Source organism: Scyliorhinus torazame, chromosome 9 (assembly GCF_047496885.1).
Source record: "Scyliorhinus torazame isolate Kashiwa2021f chromosome 9, sScyTor2.1, whole genome shotgun sequence".
Classification (NCBI taxonomy): domain Eukaryota; kingdom Metazoa; phylum Chordata; class Chondrichthyes; order Carcharhiniformes; family Scyliorhinidae; genus Scyliorhinus; species Scyliorhinus torazame.
This window is the reverse complement of record NC_092715.1, coordinates 97,947,132-97,973,070: the sequence shown is the minus strand read 5'-3', so window position 1 is coordinate 97,973,070 and position 25,939 is coordinate 97,947,132. Positions and strand designations below refer to the sequence as shown.

General features: G+C 46.2%; 1 protein-coding gene across 6 annotated transcripts in view; it reads right to left on the bottom strand.

Moving 5' to 3' along the window:
- Positions 1-4,726: 4,726 nt before the first annotated feature.
- The window catches only part of slf1 (SMC5-SMC6 complex localization factor 1), a 141,850-nt gene continuing 120,637 nt past the window's right edge, over positions 4,727-25,939 (bottom strand). For 4 of the 6 annotated variants that reach the window (XM_072516296.1, XM_072516297.1, XM_072516299.1 and 1 more), the window contains one exon: positions 4,727-5,535. In XM_072516296.1, the coding sequence (XP_072372397.1) occupies positions 5,057-5,535 (479 nt within the window). In that variant the 3' untranslated portion in view covers positions 4,727-5,056. Of the gene's footprint in view, positions 5,536-23,475; positions 23,804-25,939 lie in introns of all 6 variants that reach the window. The other 2 variants (XR_011949069.1, XM_072516300.1) reach the window with 2 other exon arrangements.

Here is a 25,939-nt window from a genome sequence, read left to right as displayed (position 1 = left end):
TGTGACCCAGTTTTGCCAGGTACAGCACCCCAAGTTGAATCTTCCTTCGGTACAACACCGCCTTGGACCTGTTGAATCCAGCAAGCCTCTTCGCCAGCTCCGCTCCAATGTCCTGGTACATTCTCCTTGGCCCACCGTAGACTCTTCTCCTTTTCGACAAACCTGTGCAACTGCACAATCACCACCCAGGGTGGCTTTCCCGCTCTCGGGTTCTGCCTTAGGGACCTTTGGGCCATGTCTGCCTCTGGGGCCTTGTTCAATACCCTCTCCTCCACCAACCCGGTCAGCATGCCTGATACGTATTTTGTGGCGCTTGTTCCCGCCACTTCCTCTGGTCGACCCACAATTCGCAGATTCTGCCGCCTGTTCTCCTGCTCAACTTTCACTCCCCCAGGATCCCTGTCTCCACCTCCAGGGCCACAATCCGATTGCTCTGGTTGGACACCACCCTCTCCACCTCGAGTATCATCACCCCTTGTGCTCAAGGCACTTCTCGACACGGTCCATCGATGCTCGCAGAGGTGCTACTTCTCCCTCAATGGCCTTTGACCAGTCACCATGCATCTCCTTCATTTACCTGTGAAATTCATCTTTCATGAAGGCCATCAACTGTCTGGGGCTTTCCCACGTGCGACAAACCTTCCTCCTCCAGCATTCTCACAATTGCTGCTGTGCCACAGGTCCCCTCCGATTCCTTAGCCTGGTCTTTTTGCCCAGTCTGGTAGCCAACAGACAGGCCAATCTTGGGGAAAACTTCTCCCTCTATAACGTTCTGCACCACTTTCCCGCCAGAGCTACCCAACTTACAGGAATTAAGTGCACAAACCAACGCCTTCGAGTCCGAGCAGCACTCCAGTGCCGTCACCAGGAGTCATACCAGATTCTTCCGAATTGGACTGGAAATATACTGCTATAGAAAACTTTAAAAAAATTTTTTTAAATAAAATATTTTTATTCTCCTTTTTCACATTTTCTCCCAAATTTACACCCAACAATAAATAATCAGTAATGAATGCAATGTCAATTCCCATATCAATAACAACGATCCCATCCTCCCACCAAATCCCAAAACATTAGCCCTCATGTTAACATAAACAAATGACAAAAAGGAATCAGGAATCATCCATAGTCACCATTAACATATACAGTCCCCTGCCCCCCCCTAATGTTTGATGTAATCCAAATCTCGAAAGTGCATAATGAATAACGGCCATGAATTGTAGAACCCCTCCATCCTTCCCCTCAGTTCAAATTTGACCTTCTCAAGAGTTAAGAATTCCAGCAGGTGCCCCCGCCACGCCAGAGCACAGGGTGGAAAGGTTGATCTCCACCCAAACAGGATCCGCCTTCAGGCAATCAACGAGACGAAGGCTCCAACATCTGCCTCTGCGCCCGTTTTCAACCCCGGCTGGTCCAACACCCTGAATATGGCCTCCCGAGGGCCTGGGTCCAGTTTTACGTGCACCGCTTTAGAGATTATACTGAAATCTCCTTCCAGTAATCCTCCAGCATTGGACAGGACCAAAACATATGAACATGGTTTGCGGGCTCCCCGCCCCCCCCCCCGCAATGTTCACACACATCTTCTATCACCTCAAAGAGCCGGTTCATCCTCGCCCTTGTAAGATGTGCTCTATCTACGTCACCTTCAGCTGTATCAGCCCCAACCTCGCAGAAGAGATGGAGGCGTTCACCCTCCAGCGCACCTCACACCAGAATCCCTCCTCCGTACCCTCTCCCAATTCTTCCTATCACTTTGCCTTGATCCCTTCCAGTAGCGCCTTCTCCTCTTCCAAAATAGCCCTGTAAACCGTCGATACTACCTCAGACTCCAGTCCCCCTGGCGTCAGCATCTCCACCAGCAATGTGGAAGCCGGCTTTACTGGGAAGCTCTGTATCTCTTTTCTGGCAAAATCTCGAACCTGCATGCATCTAAATATTTCCCCTGCTCCAGCCCATACTTCGCTCCCAGCTCCTTCAATCCTACAAGCCAACCCCCAAGAAACAAATCTTTTAGTGTCCTAATTCCTTTCTCCTCCCATCTCTGAAAATTTCCATCCCACTTCCCTGGCTCCAATCTATGGTTCCTCCGAATTGGCATTTCCCTTGACCAGGCCCCCAACCCGAAGTGCTGGCGAAACTGCCTCCAAATTCTCAACAAAGCTATTACTACCGGACTCCCTGAGTATTTCCCTGGGGCCATCGGGAGCGGCGCTGTTGCTAGCGCCTTCAATCCCGCCCCCCTACACAAACTCTCCTCCATTCTGACCCATTGTGAGTCAACCCCTATGACCCAGCTCCGTACCTTCTCCACATTTGCCGCCCAGTAATAATAATCAGATTCGGAAGACCCAAACCCCCTGGCTGCCTTCCTCTCTGTAGTAACACCTTTCTAATTCTGGCCACCTTCTCTCCCCAGATGAATGAAGTAATCATCTCTTCAATCTCTCTAAACAATGCCTTTGGCAGGATATGGAAAATAAACCAGAATTGCGGCAACACATTCATTTTAACCGCCTGTATCCGACCCACCAGTGACAGAGGGAGACTGTCCCACCTTGCCAGATCAGCTTTCACCCTCCCCACCAAACTAGAAATGTACCTATGGAGCTCCCCCCAATCCCGAGCATCCTGCACCCCCAGGTATATATATATATTTTTAAAAAAACTTTCTTTAACACACACTAGCAACTCTTGCCTCTCTCTGCCTTTTACACTAATACTATCATCATCCCAGTCTATGTTCGGTTAATAAAAGTCCCTCAGTATAACTGTATTTAATTCATGCACCTAATTTCCGTACAAATTTGATCCTCTACATCTTTCCACTGGTTGGTGGCCCATAGACTACGCTGCCCAAATAATTGCACCTTATTTGTTCCTCAGCTCTTAGCCAAATAGATTCTGTCCTTGATCGCTGTGGGACATCTCTCTCCAGTATTGCAATGTTCTTCTTAATCGATAGTGCCAGCCCCACCCCTTTCCAATCTTTTCTGAACCACCTTGTATCCATGAATACTTAATGCCCACGCTTGCCCTTCTTTGAGTCAGTTCTCTGTTATAACCACATCATATTTCCAGATGTCAATCTGTGCCTGTAACACAATGTTATTTACCACACCATGCATTTACATACATGCACAGTAACCCTAATTCAGACTTAACTATTTTGGGCATTGTTGGCTAGGCCAGCATTTATTGTCCAAATCTATTTGCCCTGCAGAAGATGGTGGTGAGCTGCCTTCTTGAACTGTGCAGTCCCTGAGGTGCAGGTGCACCCACAGTGCTGTTAGGGAGGTGTTCCAGGATTTTGACCTAGCAACAATGAAGGAACGACAATATATTTCCAAGTCAGGGTGGTGAGTGACTTGGAGGGGAACCTCCCATGTGTTGGTGTTCCCAGGTATCTGCTGCTCTTGTACTTCTGGAGGGTAATGGCCATGGGTTTGGAAGGTGCTGCCTAAGGAACCTTTGATGAGTTTCTGCAGTGCATCTTATAGATAGTACAGACAGCTGGCACAGTTAATCGGTGATGTGGAATTTGATGTTTATGGAAGGGGCAGCAATCAAGCAGGCTGCTTTGGTCTGGAACCCATCTACTAACTTACTTTTTTCTCTCAGTCTGCGCCAATTTAATATGAAAATATCCCCTTTGCAAGCACTGCCTAGGATTCTCATTTTATGCACTCAACTTCTATATGCGGATGTCCATTCCATTGTGAATTTAAAAAGAGCTGACAAGTTTATTAGTCTTAGGAAATCTATGAATGTGGGGCAATTTAATCAAAACGTATAGGGAGTTACAACGGTGCAACCTTGTGCATACAAAATTTAAGCAAACATTCATGAAATCAAATTCAAAAGAAAACTTCAATTAAGACCAAGGTCAATGGCATGTTTTCTTTTTGAAAAAGCATACTTTTTAAAATATAGTAAGAAGTCTTACAACACCAGGTTAAAGTCCAACAGGTTTGTTTCGATATCACTAGCTTTCGGAGCGCTGCTCCTTCCTCGGGTGAATGAAGAGGTATGTTCCAGAAACATATATATAGACAAATTCAAAGATGCCAGACAATGCTTGGAATGCGAGCATTAGCAGGTGATTAAATCTTTACAGATCCAGAGATGGAGTAACCCCAGGTTAAAGAGGTGTGAATTGTGTCAAGCCAGAACAGTTGGTAGGATTTCGCAGGTCAGATGGTGGGTGATGAATGTAATGTGACATGAATCCCAGGTCCCGGTTGAGGCTGCACTCATGTGTGCGGAACTTGGCTATAAGTTTCTGCTCGGCGATTCTGCGTTGTTGGAACACCAGTTGGGGAACACTTCATCAGTCAAGGGCATTCAGCCTCTGATCTCCGGGTAAGCGTTCTCCAAGGCGGCCTTCAGGACGTGCGACAACGCAGAATCGCCGAGCAGAAACATATAGCCAAGTTCCTCACACATGAGTGCGGCCTCATCCGGGACCTGGGATTCATGTCGCATTACATTCATCACCCACCATCTGACCTGCGAAATCCTACCAACTGTCCTGGCTTGACACAATTCACACCTCTTTAACCTGGGGTTACCCCATCTCTGGATCTGTAAAGATTTAATCACTTGCTAATCCTAGCATTCCAAGCATTGTCTGGCACCTTTGAATTTGTCTATATATATGATTCTGGAACATACCTCTTCATTCACCTGAGGAAGGAGCAGTGCTCCGAAAGCTAGTGATATCAAAACAAACCTGTTGGGACTTTAACCTGGTGTTGTAAGACTTCTTACTGTGCTCACCCCAGTCCAACGCCGGCATCTCCACATCATTTCAAAATATAGACACCAAGAACAATCGTATATAACACATTCTGCACAGCTTTGTCATGCCATGGATAAATAGCAGTAACAGAATCGCAAGTCTTTGGTGAAAATAGTTCTTATGCAATTTTTACAGAATGCAGAAATGGCAATTGCAAACAATTTCAGCTTTTCCTGTGGTTAAACACTTTTGTTTCAATTCACAATCATAGTCGTTCCGAGCAGCATTTTTACTTCACACCAAGATTTGGTGTGTTTAAGGATAAATAAGTGTTGATTCCACATGCAGCAGGAGCAATTGTGTATCCGCTCCAAGTGCCAGAGATCCCTGCCTCAGATTGCCAAACAATTGCTGGATATATTTTGGAAGGTCCTTATAAGCTTTTAAATCTTCAGCATACTGCACCATCAGCTGGTCAGGAAAGGAATTTATCAGGTTCTCAAACTTATTTTTACCTGAAAGCTGAATAGTAGTCAAAGGTGAATCATTCACAAAATGACAGATCAAAGTCAAATTATGATTTTCAATATAGTTCTTTAGAAGTATAGACCAGAGATATGCACTGGGTTCAATGTCTGTTGGATTGACATCTTTGTTCAAATTTCCAAATTGCCTCTCAGCAATCTCCTCCAATCTGACTTCAGTGACCACACAAAGATCTTCCTCTACATTTGGACAATCAACATAATCTAGGGGTGTTGTTCCTTGGCAGTCTTGTAGTAACAAAGCATCTCCTGTAAGAATAATGAGATATATTAATACTAATGAGATGTACACATGAATGACTGAAACAGCTATTCTCTTTTCACCTTGGGACTCATCTAGAACCACTTTCGGCAGTAACTAATGCTGATACAATTAATTTATACTGTGACTGCTACTGAGGGAGGTGCGAGGCTTTAAAACCAATTCAGTCCGTCGTAAATATCTATGCGAATCACCGACGATAAAGTGGCATTAATATTTGGAACACAAAATATTTTACGTTATATTTTGCCAGTTTTCTAATTTCCTGCAAGTTAAATCTACATCTCAGAAAGCTTAACAATGGATTACAATTTGCCATTAATATGACCAGGACTAGGTGGAGGGCAATTGGCCCCTCGGGCTTGCTCCGCCATTCAATAAGATCATGGTTGCCCTCAACTCAACATTCTCACCTACCCCCCCCACAAACTGTGCTCATTAGGAATCTATCTACTACTGCCTTAAAAACATTCAAAGATTCCGGTTTCACTGCCTTTTGAAGAAGATAGTTCCGAAGGCTCAAGACCCTCAGAGAAAACACCTTTTCCACATCCACCCCTTCAAGATCTCTCAATGTCTTGTTTCAATCAATTTGCCTTGTACACTCTGAACTCCAGTGGGTACAAGCTTAACCAATCCAACCTTTCTTCATGAGGCTGTAGCCACCTGGGTTGGCCAACTCCCGATTTAAAATGGAGAACAGCAAAGGCTGAAGGGAAATTCAGCCAACACAGGCAGAAACTAGCAGGTACAAGTTACTGTGTATTAAACTCTGCAAAAGCCCAGACAGCATCGATACAAGCAGCCATCTGCATAATAATGTAGCAGCCATCTACATACTAATAAGCGATCCCCGGGAATAATCGCAACATTTGGGATAAACAAAGCTAAGCCAGACTCCCCGGCGCCAGCAGGAGCCAACACAAAGGAGGTTAACGGACACTTCAAGATCGCCCATCGATCAGGGAACCGCTCCAGTATTGGAGAAATCGAACCAAGCGGTTGGAACAAAGTCCAATCACTTGGAACCAGGTACAGGGTCCGCCCCGAAAGGCGGGAAGCCCCTGGGGACTATAAAGTTAAACCCCCAAGTTCAAATCGTTCTTCTTGAACGGGTCACTCAGCAACGCGAACCAACCGTTGACAGTGACTGGTGCAGCTGCCGCCGATATCCAGCAAGTCTTAAGTCAATGCTCGCTATGAGATTGGCACTCCTAGCTACCAATCCATAGCAACTTCGAATCCCGCAGACTCGGAACCCGAACGAAAGGCCATTTGTTCCCCTGACCTGGTGGGCCAGTCCGAAGCTAAGTATAGGCCTGTTAGTTGTAGAAGTAGCTTAGAAGTAGAATTTGTGCATGAGTAGCGATTACTGTGTATAATAAATGTGCTTTAATTTGAATCTTACTAATCGGTGTATTGAGTTATTGTTCATTACTTGAACTTGAACCTCGTGGCGGTATCATAAAGATACCTGGCGACTCGAGAGCAAAGGTTATAAAACAGAGCCAATTGAACCAACCAAAAGTTAGCAACAAGGCACTCTGCTCATCCCAGGTATTAGTCTAGCAAACCTTCTCTGAACTGCTTCCAATGCAATTACATTCTTCCTTAAATAAGGAGACCAATGCTGTCCACAGTACCCCAGATGTGGTCTCATCAGTGCCCTGTATAACTGAAGCAGAGCCTTTCTACCTTTATTCACAGTGCACAACAACATTCTATTTACTTTCCTTAAGTCTTCTTCACAACTTACTTTCCTACTTGCTATGTGTCATCAGCAAATTTAGCAACCGTAACGTTGGACCCTTAAATCTATTTAAAAAAACATATATTTTCATTCTGTTTTCAACATTGTATACATAAAAAACACAAGGTAGAAAGGATAACACTAGCCACCCCCCACACTACACCTAATACATATATGACTCAGAAAATAATGCCCCACCCCCCATCTCCCGCTATAGCAGCTGATGGTGATCAACTCAACAGATTCAACCTTGAACATAACCTTGCAGGAACTTCGATCAGGTCCCCTAGCCACACTCAGGCACAGGACAGAGAAGCTAACCTCCACCCCAACAGAACCCGCCTGCGGGCGAAGGCTAAAACATCGCTCCTGCCCCAGTCTGTAGCCCCGGCATGTCCAAGACCCCAAATATGGCACCCAGGGTACTGGGCTCCAAGTCTAAGATTGCCGACATGGTGAAGAAAGTACTCCAAAACTTCACCAACTTCAGACAGGGCCAGAACATCTGCACATGGTTGGCTGGGCCCCTCCCATGCTCAAGTATCTTCCACCCCCTCAAACTGCCGGCTCAACCTTGACCTCATCAGGTGCACCCTATGTACCACCTCTAATTGCATTAGCTTTAATCTCGCATATAAGGTTGAGGCGTTCGCCCTCAGCAGCCCCCCGCTCCCTCCCCCCACAGGTGCTCTTCCCACTTGCCATTGTTGGAGGGGGTGTTTCCAGTGATTGCCGGGGTGGGCCATTTCGGCAATCTATGGGAGGATTTTGGAGGAGGAGATGGCGTTGTTAGAGGGGGTTAAGGCCATCTCCTCCTCCAAAATCCTCCCATAGATTGCCAAAATTACCCCCCCCCCCTCCCCAATGAGGAAGGCGGTGTCAACGGAAATCTCGGGAAAGCCTTCCTTGCAAAATCCTGCATTTGCATATACCTAAAGGCCTCCTTCCGCGGAATCCCAAATATCATCATAGAATTTACAGTGCAGAAGGAGTCTGTACCGGCTCTTGGAAAGAGCACCCTACTCAAGGTCTACACCTCCACCATATCCCCATAACCCAGTAACCCCGCCCAACACTAACGACAATTTTGGACACCAAGGGCAATTTATCATGGCCAATCCACCTAACTCCTCCTAACCCAATATCTCCAACTCCTCCAAGCTCGTGAACCACCCTACCAAAAATAGGTCCGTCATTTCCATCACCCCAGTTCCTCCCAGCCCCGAAACCGAGCATCCAATCTTGCCGGCTCAAACAAATGATTCTCTCAAATCGGCATCAACTTCGACCCTGCCACAACTGAAAATTCTGCCGAAATTGTCTCCATATCTTCAGCGTGGCCACCATCACCGGACTATCCTGGGGCAAACAGGAATGGCACCATCGTCAGCACCTGCAACACTGACCCCCTATAAGAGCCTGCCTCCATCCTGATCCACACCCCAACCCCGTACCTTCTCAGAGTTTGCCACTCAATAATAATACATCAGATTCGGCAGAGCCAAACCTCCTAATTGTCACTATCTCTGAAGCATCGTTCTCAGAATCTTCGCTACCTTGCCTGCCCAGACAAATGAACCGTTTCACCCCCATAAAAAATTCTTCGCAAGAAAACTGGTAAACACCAAAATAAGAATAAAAACCACAGCATAACATTCACCTTTACCGACTGTACCCAGCCTGCCAATGATATGGGGGGGCTGTCCCACCTCTGCAGATCTGCCTTGACCCTGCCCCCAGGCTGTAAAATTCAATTTAAGGAGTCAGGCCCAATCTAAAGCCACCTGTACCCCCACATAACTGAAGTGAGTGGTCGCCACACAGAACAGCAATCCACCCAAGCCAGCTCCCCTTTCCGGTGGGGGAAACCAAAAAGCACTCGCTCTTCTCCAAATTCAGTCTGTATCCCGGCAAAGCTCCAAATCGCTTGAGCAGCCCCATTATATCCCCCACCATAGGAAATGGGTTGGAAACATACAACAAAAGGTCATTGGCATACCAGAGACATCCTTGGATTGGATTTGTTTATTGTCACGTGTACCGAGGTACAGTGAAAAGTATTTTTCTGCGAGCAGCTCAACAGATCATTAAGTATATGGGAAGAAAAGGGAATAAAATAAAATACATAATAGGGCAACACAAGGTAACTACATAAGCACCGGCATCGAATGAAGCATACAGGGTGCAGTATTAATGAGGTCAGTCCATAAAGAGGGTCGTTTAGGAGTCTGGTAATAGCGGGGAAGAAGCTGTTTTTGAGTCTGTTTGTGCGTGTTCTCAGACTTCTGTATCTCCTGCCCAATGGAAGAAGTTGGAAGAGTGAGTAAGCCAGATGGGAGGGGTCTTTGATTATGCTGCCCACTTTCCCCAGGCAGCGGGAGGTGTAAATGGTTTCAATGGATGGGAGACAGGTTTGTGTGATGGACTGGGCGCTGTTCATGACTCTCTGAAGTTTCTTGCGGTCCTGGGCCGAGCAGTTGCCATACCAGGCTGTGATGCAGCCAGATAGGATGCTTTCTATGGCGATTCTGTAAATGTTGGTAAGGGTTAATGTGGACATGCCGAATTTCCTTAGTTTCCTTCGGAAGTACAAGTGCTGTTGTGCTTTCTTGGTGGTAGCGTCGACGTGGGTGGACCAGGACAGATTTTTGGAGATGTGCACCCCTAGGAATTTGAAACTGCTAACCATCTCCATCTCGGCCTCGTTGATGCTGACAGGGGTGTGTACAGTACTTTGCTTCCTGAAGTCAATGACCAGCTCTTTAGTTTTGCTGACATTGAGGGATAGATTGTGGTCGCTGCACCACTCCACTAGGTTCTCTATCTCCCTCCTGTATTCTGACTTGTCATTATTCGAGATCCGGCCCACTATGGTCATATCGTCAGCAAACTTGTAGATGGAGTTGAAACCAAATTTTGCCACGCAGTCTTAGTGTGTACAGGGAGTAGAGTAGGGGGCTAAGTACGCAGCCTTGTGGCGGTATTGAGGACTATTGTGGAGGAGGTGTTGTTGTTCATTCTTACTGATTGTGGTCTGTTGGTCAGAAAAGCGAGGATCCAGTTGCAGAGTGGGGAGCCAAGTCCTAGGTTTTGGAGCTTTGATATGAGCTTGGCTGGGATTATGGTGTTGAAGGCGGAGCTGTAGTCAATAAATAGGAGTCTGATGTAGGAGTCCTTGTTGACGAGATGTCCTGTCCTCCAGCCCCCGCCCCCCCCCATTACACCCCTACACTTATTTGAGTTCCTCAGCGGAATGGCCAAGGGCTCGATCAACAGTGTAAACAAAAAAGGGAGGATATGGGACACTCCTGACTCGTTACCCTATGCAACTGAAATGTCTGAGTTCACCTCATTCGTACAAACACTTGCCTTTGGGTCCTTAAAACAATTTGACACACGCCACAAACTTAGGCCCAATCCTATACTGTTCCAACACCGCAAACAAATAACTCCACTCTCCCCGACCAAATGCTTTCTCCGCATCAAATGCCACCACCACCTCTGGCGGAGAGTACCATGTTTAGCAAGCGTCGCGTATTTGAAGACAACGGTTTATCTTTACAAACCCCATCTGATCCTCCCTAACCATCTGCGGGAGGTATTCTTCTAGCCTGAGTGCCAAAGCGGCAACACTTTGGCAAGAATCTTGGCATCCACATTTCGCAAGGAAATTGGCCGAAAAGACTCACACTCTCTCTGGGTCCTTATCTTTTTTTAAAACGAAAGTGAAATAGATGCTTGTCCCATCGCCTCTGGGAGTATTCCCCTAGCTACCGTGTCCTCAAACATCTCCACCAACAGCAGTGCCAGCCTGTCCAAGAACTTCTTATAAAATTCCACCAGGAACCCATCCGGCACCCATCCAGCCCCGGTGCTCTACCATTTGCATTTTAGCTATCGCCATCCGAAACGCCTCGATCCCCACTGGCTCCTCCAACCATGTCCTATCCTCCTCTCCCAATGTGGGAAACTCCAGCTCCTCCAAAAACTCCCTCATATCTAGCGTCCCCCTGGGAGATCCAACCTCTTATAAAATTCCTCGAATGCCCTATTCACTTGCTCCGGCGCCGTCACCCAGCCCCCTCACTCTATCCCGGCCCTGAACAATCTCCCAAGAGGGTGCCTGCCGGCAGAGTTGTCCCACCAGAAAGCAACTGGCCTTCTCCCCAGACTCGTACACCACATTCTTTGCCTGCCTCAATTGGCGTACCGCTTTCCCAGTGGACAAAAGCTCAAACTGCGCCTGCAGTTCTTTTCTACTGGCCAAAAGTTACGGAGTGGGATCTTCCACATATTTCCCATGAATTTCCAAAATTTTGTCTACCAGCCGCTGCCGCTCCTCTCTTGCCTCCTTATCAACCTGTACATTATACGAGATGATCTCGCCCCTCACAACCGCCTTCAACGCCTCCCATATCACCGATGGAGACCTCACCCCTTTTTATTAAAACGTCACATAATTGGCAATCACCTTCCCCATCTTTTACACACAAATTCGGATCTGCCAGCAGCCCCACATCCAACTCCATGCCGGCCTCTGTGCAGCACCCTTCTCCAGATACATGAGCATGATCCAAAATAACAATCGCCGAGTATTCTGCTTTCCTCACCCAACAACAGCGACCTCCCCATAATAAAGAAATCAATCCTCAAACATACATAATGCACTGGTGAAAAAAAAGGAATACTCTCTACCCGCTGGATGCAAGAACCGCAACGGGTCCGCCCTCTCCCTCCACCCCTTCATGAACGCTGCCAACACCTTCGTTCCCCCTGAAGGGGTCTACGAGCGCAGCTTAGATCAATAATTTGCACTGTGTTTAAGTTCCCACCTAAAATTATCTGAGGTGTATGATGCCTGGAGTGGCCACCAACATCCTCTTCATAAACCCTACATCATCCAATTTGGGGCATACACACTAACCAACACCACCAGCCTCCCCTCCAAAGTGCACGTAACTGTAACATATCTTCCACCACCCCCACTCACCCCTGATCTGCCACCACCTCTTCATTAACCCTCCATCGGGGCATACACACGAACCAACACCACCAGCCTCCCCTCCAAAGCGCAAGTAACTGTAACATATCTTCCACCCCCCCCCACTCCTCCCTGATCTGCCACCACCTTCTCCATCTGAAACCCAACTCTCTTACCCACCAGTATCACTAACCCCCATGCCCTACTATCAAAGTCCGAGTGAGACACCTGGCTCATCCAACCCTTCCGCAGCCTTGCCTGGTCCTTTACCCACAGGTAGGTCTCCTGCAGCACCATCACATCGGCTCTCAAGCTCTTCAAATGTGAAAAGACTTGCCCATTTCACTGGTCCACCCAACCCATACACGTTTCACGTTACCCTCCAGACTGGGGGGGGGGGGGGCGGTCTCTCACCCCCTCTCCTTTCAGCCAAACCATCCCGCAGGCACACATGCTCCCCCGCCAACTTGAGGCCCATCGACCACCCAAAATGGCCTCCGGCCCCACATATGGGACCAAAACCTGCCTCTAGTCACGGTCAACCAACTACCTCCCCCTAACTATCCCAGAAATTCCCCATCCACTTCCTTTCAAAACGACTTCGCTTTGCATGTTCCCTATTCCCCCACCATGGACACCTCCTTGGCCAGCCAAAACCTGTCCAGACACGGCTGGCCGCAGCTCCTCCCCCTACCTTGATCCTGTTCACTAGCCAACTCAGGTTTGCCACCAAGAGACCAGTCCGGACCACGCACAACCCCCTCCAGTGACCCTGACACCGCCACCATCATCGACTACCCCTCTGAACGCAATCACTTACTTTACGCAAAGCCAGCCCTGCCATCCAAGAGCAGCCAACGACCCAGGAAGAGTAGAAAACGCGCCGGCCTGAAAGTGAAACTTAAATTACGCGGCTTCAAGACTCCTCTCCCAGCATACTTCTGGCGAACGTCCAAGCGATTGAGAACAAGCTGGATGTCCTCAACGCTAGACTTACCTCCCAGAGTGCAGTGAGAAACTGCGGTGTGCTCTGCTTCACCGAGACATGGCTCACTCCGGCCACACCAGATTGCGCCATCCAACCCGAAGGTTTTTCAATCCACCGAATGGACTGCACAAAGGTCTCAGGCAAGTCGAAGGGCGGGGGTGTTTGCCTCCTGATCAACACCTCCTGGTGCTCGGATGTGGTGTTCCTAGCATGCCATTGCTCCCCAGACCTAGAATTACTACCTGTGAAGTGTCGCCCCTTCTACCTCCCATGTGAAGTCACCTCTGTATTCATCACAGCAGTCTACATCCCATCCCAGGCGGAAGTGAAGAAAGCACTTGACGAACTACATTCCACCATCAACAAATCACCCTGAAGCCCTGACAATCGTGGCCGGAGACTTCAACCATGCCAACCTCAGAAGGGTCCTACCCAAACTCCATCAACATATCTCCTGCTCCACCAGAGGTGCAAACACCCTGGACCACTGCTACACGAGCATCAAAGGTGCCTACTGCTCCATTCCCGACCACACTTAGACAAATTTGACTACAAGTCGGTATTCCTACTTCCGGCTTACAAACAGCAACTCAAGCGTGCTGAGCCAGTCAAGAAAACTGTGCAGTGCTGGTCCGAGGAATCTGAGGACATCCTCCGCGACTGCTCGGATGACCTCAACGCTAGACTTACCTCTGATCCATAATCAAGGCCGCGGCAGCTAACCTGGACGAGTACGCAACCACCGTCACAGACGTCATCGGTAAGTGTGTCGAGGACTGTGTACCAAAGAAGACAATACGGGTATTCCCCAATCGGAAACCCTGGCTCAACCAAAGGGTTCACTCCCTGCTGAAGTTCCTGACAGAGGCATTCAAGTCTGACGACCCTGACCTATATAAGAAATTCAGGTACGACGTAGGGAAAGCCATCAGGGATGCTAAAAGACAATACCGCATCAAACTAGTCCCAGGCCAACAACACGAACCCACGACGACTATGGCAGGGCCTACACAAGATCACAGGCTGTAAAGCAAGGCCAGGAGGAATGTCTGGGGCTGGAGCATCCCTACCCGATGATCTGAACAGGTTCTACGCCCGCTTTGAGTAGTCAGCCAATGTATCAGTGCCACCCGCCCCAACAGCCCTGGACACACCCATACCCACTATTACAGCCTCAGAGGCAAGAGCTGCCTTCTTGAAAGTGAATCCGCGGAAAGCGACGGGCCCCGACGGAGTCCCTGGGCGAGCACTCAGAGCCTGCGCAGACCAGCTGGCGAGTGTATTTGCAGATATCTGCAACACCTCACTCCTCCGCTCTGAGGTCCCCACATCCTTCAAGAAGACCACCATAATACCAGTACCAAATAAGAACAAGGTAGCCTGCCTCAACGACTACCGACCGGTGGCCCTGACGTCTGTTATCATGAAATGCTTTGAGCGGCTAGTCATGAGACGGATCACTGCCAGCCTCCCAGACGCTCTCGAATCACTGCAGTTTGCCTATCACCGCAACCGGTCCACAGCAGAAGCTATCTCCCTAGCTCTATAATCAACACTCGAACACCTTGACAACAAGGACACCTATGCAAGACTGCTGTTCATAGACTACAGCTCCGCCTTCAACACCATTATCCCGTCAAGACTAATAACCAAATTCCGTAATCTTGGACGTGACCCCTCCCTGTGAAATGAAATGAAAATCACTTATTGCCACAAGTAGGCTTCAAACAAAGTTACTGTGAAAAGCACCTAGTCGACACATTCCGGCGCCTGTTCGGGGAGGCTGGTACGGGAATTGACCCGTACTGCTGGCCTGCCTGGGTCTGCTTTCAAAGCCAGCGATTTAGCCCTGTGCTAAACCAGCCCCTTGCAGCTGGATCCTCAACTTCCTCACCAACAGACTGCAATCTGTCAGGATAGGCAACAGCACCTCCTCCACAACAGTCCTCAACACTGGAGCCCCGCAAGGATGTGTGCTCAGTCCTCTACTGTACTCCCTATACACACACGACTGTGTGGCAAGATTTAACTCCAACTCAATCTATAAGTTTGCGTATGATACAACTGTGATGGGCCGTATCTCAAACAACGATGAATCAGACTACAGGAGGGAGATAAATCACTTGGTTGCATGGTGTACTGAAAACAACCTCTCTCTAAATGTTGGAAAGACCAAGGAACTGATCATCGACTTCAGGAAGCATAGCACGACACACACTCCCGTCTGCATCAATGGCTCCGAAGTGAAGATGGTCGATAGCTTTAAGTTCCTGGGGGTTACCATCACCAACAGTCTGTTCTGGTCCACTCACGTTGATGCAACAGTCAAGAAAGCCCAACAACGTCTCTACTTCTACAGAAGCAAAATAAATTTGGCATGTCTGCATCGACTCTCACAAACTTCTACAGATGTGCAATAGAGAGTATCCTATCCGGCTGCATCACAGCCTGGTATGGCAACTGCTCGGTCCAAGATCGCAAGAAACTGCAGTGTGTGGTGAACTCAGCCCAATGCATCACACAAGCTTGCCACCCCCACATTGATTCTATATACACCTCCCGCTGCCTCAGGAAGGCAGACAGCATTATCAGAGACCCCTCCCATCCAGGCATTCCCTTCTTCCAGACCCTTCCATCAGGCAGAAGGTACAGAAGTCTGTAGATCCACACATCCAGACATAGGAACAGCTTCTTCCCCACAGCTACAAGACTCCTTAACGACTCCCCCTCGAACTGATCTGTTCCCTGCAAGAACACTATTCACAACGCCCTATGCTGCTCTTGCTCATGTATTTCCTTTGTTTGGCACTGTTTGTCGATGTACCATTTGTCAATGTTCTCTGTTGATTATTCTTTTGTCTATTATGTACGTACTGTGTACGTTCCCTCGGCCGCAGAAAAATACTTTCACTGTACTTCGGCACATGTGACAATAAATCAAATCATATCAAATCAATAGCCCAACATCATCCCGTCCCAACCATAACACGAGAGCGCAGATTCCAAACTCAGTTCAGTCCCAATCCTTCACGAACGCCTCCACCGTTTTCAAAAAAAGGTCCTTGGGAGTTATCCGTAACCCTCAGCTCTTCGCTGGGGGAGATCACCTTGAACCGCACACCACTCTCTCTTGTAAAGTACTGCTTAGCTCCGTTAAAGGCAGCGTGCCTTCTTGCCAGCTCCACTGTGTCGTCCTGGTATGTACCACAGACTATCACAGCTCTTGGTGGATCATTCACCTTTGGCTTCGACCAAAGAGGGAGATATTATTATCCTCCCTCAGCAATTTTGCGAACATTCCCAAAAAGTATTCCGTCGTTCATGGGCCGTCAGACAGTCCCAGGATCCGAAGATTCTGACGCTGTGTCCTGTTCTCCAGGTCCTCCACTTTGTCTCTCAGCCCTTTTTATTACTGTCCTCCACCTTCAGCAGCTTCTCTCCCAGCGAGGTGAGCTGGTCGCTGTGCCATGACAGTAACTCCTCCACCCCCTTTATTACTGTCCATCACCTGCAGCAGCTCCTCTCTCTCTCCCAGTGAGGAGAGCTGGTTGCTGTGCCACGACAGTGCCTCCTCCTTCACCCCCTTCAATACCTCACATGCTCCCGAACCGTCTCCAATGCCTTTCCAAGAGCCTCCTTTATCGGGGCCAACATATCTTCCACCGACTGTTTGGAGAGTTCCCAACATCTCCTTCCCACGCCACTCGAAATACTGAGTAAACTGTCCCTCAAACTCCACCGCCATCACCTCAGCTAGCGTATCCATGTAATGGGCGCAGCCCCACCCAGCGAGCTTGCTCCCATCATCTTTCCTACCACAGAACTCTACACCGTACTCTGGCCCACTGGCGGACTAGCACTCGTTCCTTTTCATGCTGTATTCTTTCGTTGGGTTTTCGACATCCTCCAATACCCACAACTTTGTTGGAGACAGTTCACATAAAAGTTCCCCCCAAACTGGGCGAAAAGGGCCAAGGAACGAGAACTCTGGCGAGAACCATCCAACATGCGACCTCCCACCTACATGTCGCCACCGAAAGTCCTTAAATCTAGTTATAATGCTACAACTTTAAATTAAAATTAAAATGTTGAATAAATCAGTCCTTAGTAAAAGTGAAACTCCAGTAATAATGCAAGACTGGTTTGAGAACTGTACCTAGGAACAAGATAAGCCAGCAACAGTTAGTTATAATGCTAATTCTATGACCTCAAACTGGAGTAAACCAGGTACATGTATAATCAAAGTCTGAATGTCATCAAAAAGGTATCAACATGTATGTTACATTTTAAGATAAAGTGAAAGCAGTTGACGCAGTGCCATGTTTGAAAACAGTCCAGTCAAATCTTCTAGTTTAAAAATTAACTTCACATCAGTTGCAGTATTTTGGACTTTTTAGCAGGCCAAAAGCAAGGGCACGATTACCTTCATATGGTGGAGTCCAAGCCAATAAATTGTACTGACACTAGTTTGGTTTCTGTTATGCTGCAGTTTGTGTGTCTGCAAAGTCATAATTGTTTTGCAGTGGTGCAAAACTCAGTCTGAATAACCGAAGGTTCTGTATAGAATCGGCTAAGCTGAAAGTTACAAGGTTGAAACTCAAGTTCAGAAGAACTCAAGAGAAGTCCATGAACAAAGTTTAGACACCGGAAACCCAATGTCCAATGCTTCTCACAGTCCAAAGTAATATAATTTTATAACTTTAGTCTTCAATCTTTGTGAAGTTTTTCACACCAATCATGTGAATCTTAAAGCAAAGCAACATCAAATGCTTATTTGCTGCAACATAAGGATTTTTCAGGACTAATATGTCTTTCAGTGAAACAGGCACATTTATGCATGTGTAAAGATTATTCGATTCCATCAATTTCTAATATTTTATTTTGTATGCAAAATATACTTGCTCTTTTGTGTTCATTCGCGACTTGTCGCAATGCAGTGACAATTTATTGACAAATGAAGTGGCCATCAATAAAGAGAGCATCATTAATGTCATTAATAATTATATTGCAAACTATATATGGCACCCAAATTTCTTTTAAAACATTTCTGAAAGCTCAATTTAAATCCAACCAGGGTTACGCTGGCTTTCTAGTTAGTAACTTAATTTCTTACATTTCTTGAACTCAATCACTGTTCCTGGAAACCCATTCTAAACCTTTCCAGTACCGGTCCTAAACCCAAATTGCTGGCTGTTATTCTGTTTACATATTTCATACATTCTCAAAAGGAGGAACCTTGTCGTGCTGTGCCTCTATGGTCTGGACTGCCTCCAGAATGTGTTTTTGACAAAAAGTGCACCCAATAACTTCATCTCAGGCTCCAGAGAAGTGACAGCTTTCATAACTTGCAATGAATCAACCCAACTTGCAATGAATCAACCCAACCATTGAATAGGTTTACAAAGAAAGAGTCATTTATTTATGAGGTCAGTGAGTCGTAGGCTGCGCCAGCATTTAATGCCCATCCCCAATTGCCCTTGAACTGAATGGCATTTAAGTGTAAACGGCATTGCCACGAGTCTGGAATCACATGTAGGCCAGACTAGGTAAGGATGGCAGACTTCTTTCCCTAAAAGGACATTAAATAAATAATAACCTTTATTGTCACAAGAAGGCTTACATTAACACTGCAATGAAATTACTGTGAAAAGCTCCTAGTCTCCACATTCCAGCGCCTGTTTGGTACACGGAGAATTCAGAATTCTCAGCTGGTACGGGAATTGAACCCGCGCTGCTGGCCTTGTTCTGCATCACAAACCAGCTGTCTACCCCACTGAGCTAAACCCAGACCACAAGATTGCATGACACACTTTACAAAACAATCTCTCAATACATAATTTAGTGAGTCACATGGCTCTTCCCTTCAATTTAGTGCATCACCTCCTCAAAAGATATGGGGAGATCGATCTGTCCTGAAGCAATGCTGTTATTCAAGTTGACTGATGGTACCGAGCACTCCTCTTGAATATCCAGTATCCCAATCCTCCTACTATTTCACAAAATATACTCCATTGCACTCAAATGCTGATTATCTAACACAGGCATTTTAAAAGTGGGGGTCGTGACCCGCTGGTGGGTCGTGGCAGGTATCTGGAGGGTCGCGGAGCCGTCCGTCGCGGCGCCCCCGACTGCGCAAATCCGCATGAAACAGCCGGCTTTTAACAGTGCTGGCTGCAAGCAGACTTCAAAATGACAGCCGCGACCATATAAAAAAATGTAGGCACACTGCGCATGCGTGGCCGCTCATCGGTACTCATGCGCAGAACTGCATGGTTCCGTAAACTCCAATAACGAAAACTGAGCAGCTAGCATTTAAAGGCAAGATTTCACCCAAAATGTGAAGGTACTTTTTTTCTAATTCTGTTATGAATTTCTTTTCTATTTCTGATCCCAAAACAGACTAAGCTACCAGCACCTAAGTAGCCAAATCCAGTGTTACGCTGAATTACATTGAATATACCACCACATTCGACCAACTAGCCCATGTCCACATTTTTGCTTCATTCAGAACACAATTGAGCATAAGGCACTATTCATACACGAGAGAAAACAAGTGGAGAAACAAAAGAACATTCTGGCCAGCCAACCAGCCCACACCTCGGAATTGAATGAGATCCAAATAGATACAGGAGCAAATACTTTATCCCTCATGTCTTTCAAAATATGAAGCAGCTCCTGGTCTGGCCAGGTGGGCAGAAAAGCAGCAAATGGAATACAACCCAGGGAAGTGTGAGGTCATGCATTTGGGGAGGTCAAACAAGGCAAAGAATTACACAATAAATGACAGGACAATAAGAAGTGTAGAAGAAGGAAGGGGCCTTGGAGTGAATGTGCACAGATCCCTGAAGGTGGAAGGACAGGTTGCTAAGGTGGTTAAGAAGGCATCTGGAACCCTTCCATTTATTAGCCAAGGTAGGTTTGCACAATCGGAGAAGCAGGAGAAGATTTAAAATAAAAAATGCAGTGTAATCTTCCTGCCTGAAGGGAGGCATAGAGCAGGTGACGCCCCCCGAACATTGACGTCACATGCTTTGGGCGCGATTGCGATTCCTCCATTTTGGCAGCAGAAATCAAGGTAAGAGAACGTGGTGGGTCGCGAAGGTCGGCCGCATGAGTCGCGAAGGTCGGCCGGTGTGAGTCGCGAAGGTCAGCCGGCATGGGTCGCGAAGGTCAGCCGGCATGGGTCACGAATGTTGGCCGGTTGGTAAAAATGGGTCCCTGGGAAAAAAAAGTTTGAAAAACACTGATCTAACATGCCCCACCTGAGGAAGGAGCAGCGCTCCGAAAGCTAGTGACATCAAAACAAACCTGTTGTTGTCAGACTTCGTACTGTGCTCACCCCAGTCCAACGCCGGCATCTCCACACCATTTAATCTGGAGATGGTCCAGGGAAGGTAAATTGGAAATGTCTTGGTTTGGACCCATAGCTCTGATCAACATCAACAGTGCCACACTAAAGCACACAGGTTGCCTTAACCTGAAGTCAATGGAATGTTGGGAGGATAGGGGAGCAGGCGCTCATGAAGAGGGAGAATGAAGAGGGCAATAAGTGAAAAAAGTGGAGTGGAGAGTGAGATTTCCATGAGACTGAAAACATAACATGAAGCTTTTACCTTTTGTTAGGAATTTTTAAAAAATACAAGCATTTTCACATCCTTTTCTTTTCACTGAAGTGTTATGAAATGTTACACAATTGAACCAAAAAAATAGTCAATGTCCCCTCCCCATTTCTATTTAAAAAAAAAACATATTTAAAATCCTAAATAATACACCAGGGTGAGATAATAAACAAAAAATAGCAAATCTTTGTTGCCACTTCTGTCATATAGAAACGAGCAGCCTGAAATGCAGAAGCCCATAATGTAACTGCATTAAAAACTGAGTAAATATGTCCAGTTCATGTTATGGTATTGTCAATAACCCAGAATGTAGAAGATGCAGATAATACTAAATACACTCTGTATAATTGCCAGCAGAACTTGATGAATATAATCACCAGTTGATTGCCTCCCAGGAGGCAACAAAAGCAACCACTACGTATTTTTTTTAATGGTCTGTAAAATACACATCTGTCAGCATTTGCCATTTCCCATTGAGGAGCAGGAAGATATTGGCAGGCATCACCGAGACCAATTGAAATGAGGCTAGGTACGGCTCAATATGCCAGTTGGCTTGCTTTACAGATAAATAAAACACCTGTGGGATTATAGAACCTCTTTTGTGGCTAAAGGATAAATGCATAATACTATGAATGGATGGTTGTGCAAAGGAATTCAGAACATCAGCTTAAGTCCAAAACAGCCAACAGGGGGCAGGAGAGGACCTTAGATATAAAAGAGCTGCTTAATATTTTTTTTATAAACAGCATTATCACTATAGCTGGAGGTTTTAATAAAAGGAAGTGTTACTACGTCAGGAAGACATCAAGGGAACTGCACACATAGGTGAAGGGGCTTACTGCAGCGCATTTTCCTAGAGGATGAATAAACACCCTCATATGCCGATGTATCTTCAAGTATCACGTGGCAACTGTATTTTACAGATGGATAGGTATGAAGTTCTTCTGCCCCTAGCTGGTATCACATGCTACAGGTACGAAGATCAAACCTTTCTGTGTAGATGAACTGCATGCGAACCAAGGCTACAGAAATTTCTTAACCAATGAAGATCACTGAAAAATCTTAAAATTACACTTGCAATGATTTAATGCTGTATATTACAAGTGTTGAACATAATTTATGTATTTAAAGCAGGTTGCAACTTATTTTATTATCACTAGTCAGAAATGATTTTTAAAAAAAAAATGCAAGTCTTCTAAAATTTCACCTGACCCATACCACCTTCAGCGAAATTTGTTCTCACGCATTTCACACGTTGACTGCATTTCCCACTCTTTGAAGCGTTTGAATTGCATCAAGTACAAAACAATTGCAAATGTCCAGCATTTATTTTCAGAAAATTGCTCACAATCATATAATCTCACTCAGTTTCCCACAATTATCATAGCAGCTTCTTCTCTGCAGAATCACTGAGCTAGAGACACATCAGTGATCTACTCTCGAGTTCAGACCACCACCACTGCACTTACCCACTGTTGGGAAATGTTGGAATGCAGCTTTTGCTATTCTCCAGTTCCTTTACTTTCTTTAGGAGCAAGTGGCCTGGCAATGTCTTCCAGTCCCAGTCTGTTCAGCCCAACTCCGTTCTTTCGCCATTGAAGTCGGCTCTCCCCCAGTTAATTATTCTTACTCTGGTTTACCCATTATCCTTTTCAATCTTCATCATCCTAAACCTTAGGATACAATGAACACTGTCTCCTAAATGTTCCTCCACTGACACTTGATCTACTTGGCCCACCTCAATTCCAAGAACCAGGTACAGTGCATCTTTTGTTGGACTGCACACATAGGCTGTAAAAGATTCCTGAACACAATCTAGGAACGTTTGTCTATTTCTGCCCTTTACAAGACCACTGTCCCAGTCTACATTCGGGTAATGAAAGTCCCCCATTATAACCTTTGCATCTTTCTGTAATTTCCCTGCAGGTTTGTTCTTCTACATCTTTCCCACTGGTTGCCAATCTATAGACAACACCGAGAAACACAATTGCACCCTTTTGGTTCTTTAGCTCTAGCCAAATTGATTCTGTCCTTGAGCCCTCTTGGGACATCCTTTTTCTCCAGCACGGAGACGCTCTCCTTAACTGATACTACTGCCCTTCCCCTTTATCTTTTCTGTGCACACAAATATTTAACACCCAGTTCTGCCCTTCCGTGAGTCAGGTCTCTGTTATCAACCTCCCCCACAATTTTATTATACTCTGTGCATTCACATACATGCATAGTAATCCGGATTTGGACATTATTTTTTTCCATTACTCCAAATTCACCTATTAACTTACTATTTTTTTATATTAGTGCTAGCTGTCTACCTCATTATTTTGTGCACCCTGGAATCCTCTAACATTCTCTCTTGGTTCGGTTATATTTATTTGTTGCCGCAAAGAGAAAAGGCATGGAGATTATCACACTCTGCATTCTTAAACATCACAATGGTAGTTCATATAATCAAAATGTTGATCTGCTCAAAACACTCTGCTGACATCAAAACACATCATGTGACGCAGAACCAGTAAGAGTGCAACGACAACAATTAACATTTATACAACTGATCCCTTGATATGTTATCATTAGACATCTACAACTCACTAAGACAGTCACTGTGGTGGACATCCATTCCTTCTTGGTAGAATTCAGCGTTCTTGAACTCGGCTACTTGTGACTCCAGAAGTGTCCTCATTCCTTTGTGTAGCTGATACTTCTTGAGTAGTTACTTTAGGCATTGAGAAGCCCTCAGCACCAGAATCTGAACTCATCACGGTCTCTGGTCCCCGAACCAAAATATAGCTCTCTATATCTTCTGAAGGTAGAATCTATTGAGAAGTTTCTGCAAACTCACTTTGTGCATCAAGCAACTGATCAGCATGATGTTGACAAACTTTTTCATCATCAGTCTGCATGGTGTATGATATTGGACCTGCCAGGATCATAGTTTTTTTAAAAAAAATAAATATGTTTTATTGAAATTTTTTTCCCAAACAACAATTTTTCCCCTCTTACAAAGCAAACGCAACAATAACAATACAGAAATTTTTAACAATACACAAGTAACAAAACCCCTTTATCTTTGACCTAAACTAAACTAAACCCCCCCCCCCCTTCCCCCTGGGTTGCTGCTGCTGGTCATCTGTCTTCCCTCTAACGTTCCCCTAGGTAGTCGAGAAATGGCTGCCACCGCCTGGTGAACCCTTGAGCCGATCCTCTCAGGGCAAACTTTATCTGCTCCAGTTTAATGAACCCCGCCATATCATTTACCCAGGCCTCCAATCCGGGGGGTTTCGCCTCCTTCCACATGAGTAGGATCCTGCGCCGGGCTACTAGGGACGCAAAGGCCACAACGTCGGCCTCTTTCGCCTCCTGCACTCCCGGCTCTTCCGCAACTCCAAATAGAGCTAACCCCCAGCCTGGTTTGACCCGGGCCTTCACCACCCGCGAAATCACTCCAGTCACTCCCTTCTAATACCCTTCCAGTGCCGGGCATGCCCAAAACATATGTGCGTGGTTTGCCGGGCTCCCGCCACACCTCCTACATTTGTCCTCCACTCCAAAGAACCTGCTCAATCTTGCTCCCGTTATGTGTGCTCTATGTAGCACCTTAAATTGAATCAGGCTAAGCCTGGCGCATGAGGAAGAGGAATTTACCCTGCTTAGGGCATCAGCCCACATACCCTCCTCTATCTCCTCCCCTAGTTCTTCTTCCCACTTTCCTTTTAGTTCGCCCACCGACTCCTCCCCCTCTTCCCTCATCTCTCGGTAAATCTCTGACACCTTGCCCTCTCCGACCCACACCCCTGAAAGCACCCTGTCGCCAGGATCATAGTTGGTACCCATTTCTTGTTGGTGGTATAACTCTGAACTATCACTTTCTTTCCCTTGTTGAATACTCGCGTTTTAGAGATTTTCTCCCTCCTCGCAATTTATGTTTGTTGTTATCGTTTGACAATTTCTGAACTATCGGGTGGAGTTAACAAATCGTTCGAACTTGGTGTGGTAGCATGTACAGTTTTTCGATAAAATATTAGAAATTTGTTTTCTCTTCTTGATAATGTCTCCTGGTCCTTTGATAGAATGATTTAATAATTGCACAAGGGGCAGCACTGCTGCCTCACGGCACCGAGGTCCCAGGTTCAATCCCTGCTCTGGGTCACCTGTCTGTGTGGAGTTTGCACATTCTCCCCGTCTTTGCGTGGGATTCGCCCCCAAACCCAAAGATGTGCAGGGTAGGTGGATTGGCCATGCTAAATTGCCCTTAATTGGAAACAAAATGAATTGGATACTCCAAATTTATTTAAAAATTGCACCAAATATTCAGCCAATTCATTTATTGCTGGATGATATAGTGCACAATATTTCCTTTCAAGTTGTCCTCAACCAACGTTAAGCTGCGTATGATTATCACTGACAATCTGCTCAGATGTTCCAAATCTTGCAAATATCTCGTCTAGTTTCTCAAGCCTGCTCACTCATTGTTAACTGCATTATAGTGACTTCTGGCCAATGACAGTCTGTGTATCCATATTCACTAAAAACAATTGTTCCTCCAGTGGACCAGCATCATCAATGTGTATTCTCTGTCATGGCTGAGTCAGCCATTCCACGGATGTAATGGAGGAGTGTTCCATTGTTTTGCACAAGATTGGCATTGCCCAACTTCCTCTTCAATTTCAGCATCTAATCCTGGCCACCAAAATTAACTACGTGCCTATTCCTTCATCCTTACCACACCAGGATGTGTCAAAAGACTCTACTACGCAAGCAGGGAGGCGTAAACACAGCGATTACCCATTCTGTACTGTCACATGTAATGTAGGGATTGAGATCTGGATTTTTCTTATGACCATCTGACAGCTTTCCTATTTTGACCAAGTCCATCACCTTCCCCATTAATGGTTCGCTCTTGTATATCTTTGAACTTGATGAAGTCACAGGTACACAATCCTCGACTGGGAAATACAAAATATTGACAAAGTTTTCCTCTGGGTCACACTTGACTTTAGTGTCAATAGTGATAAAACATCATCAGCATTTGCAAGCTGCTCTGACTTGCCATACT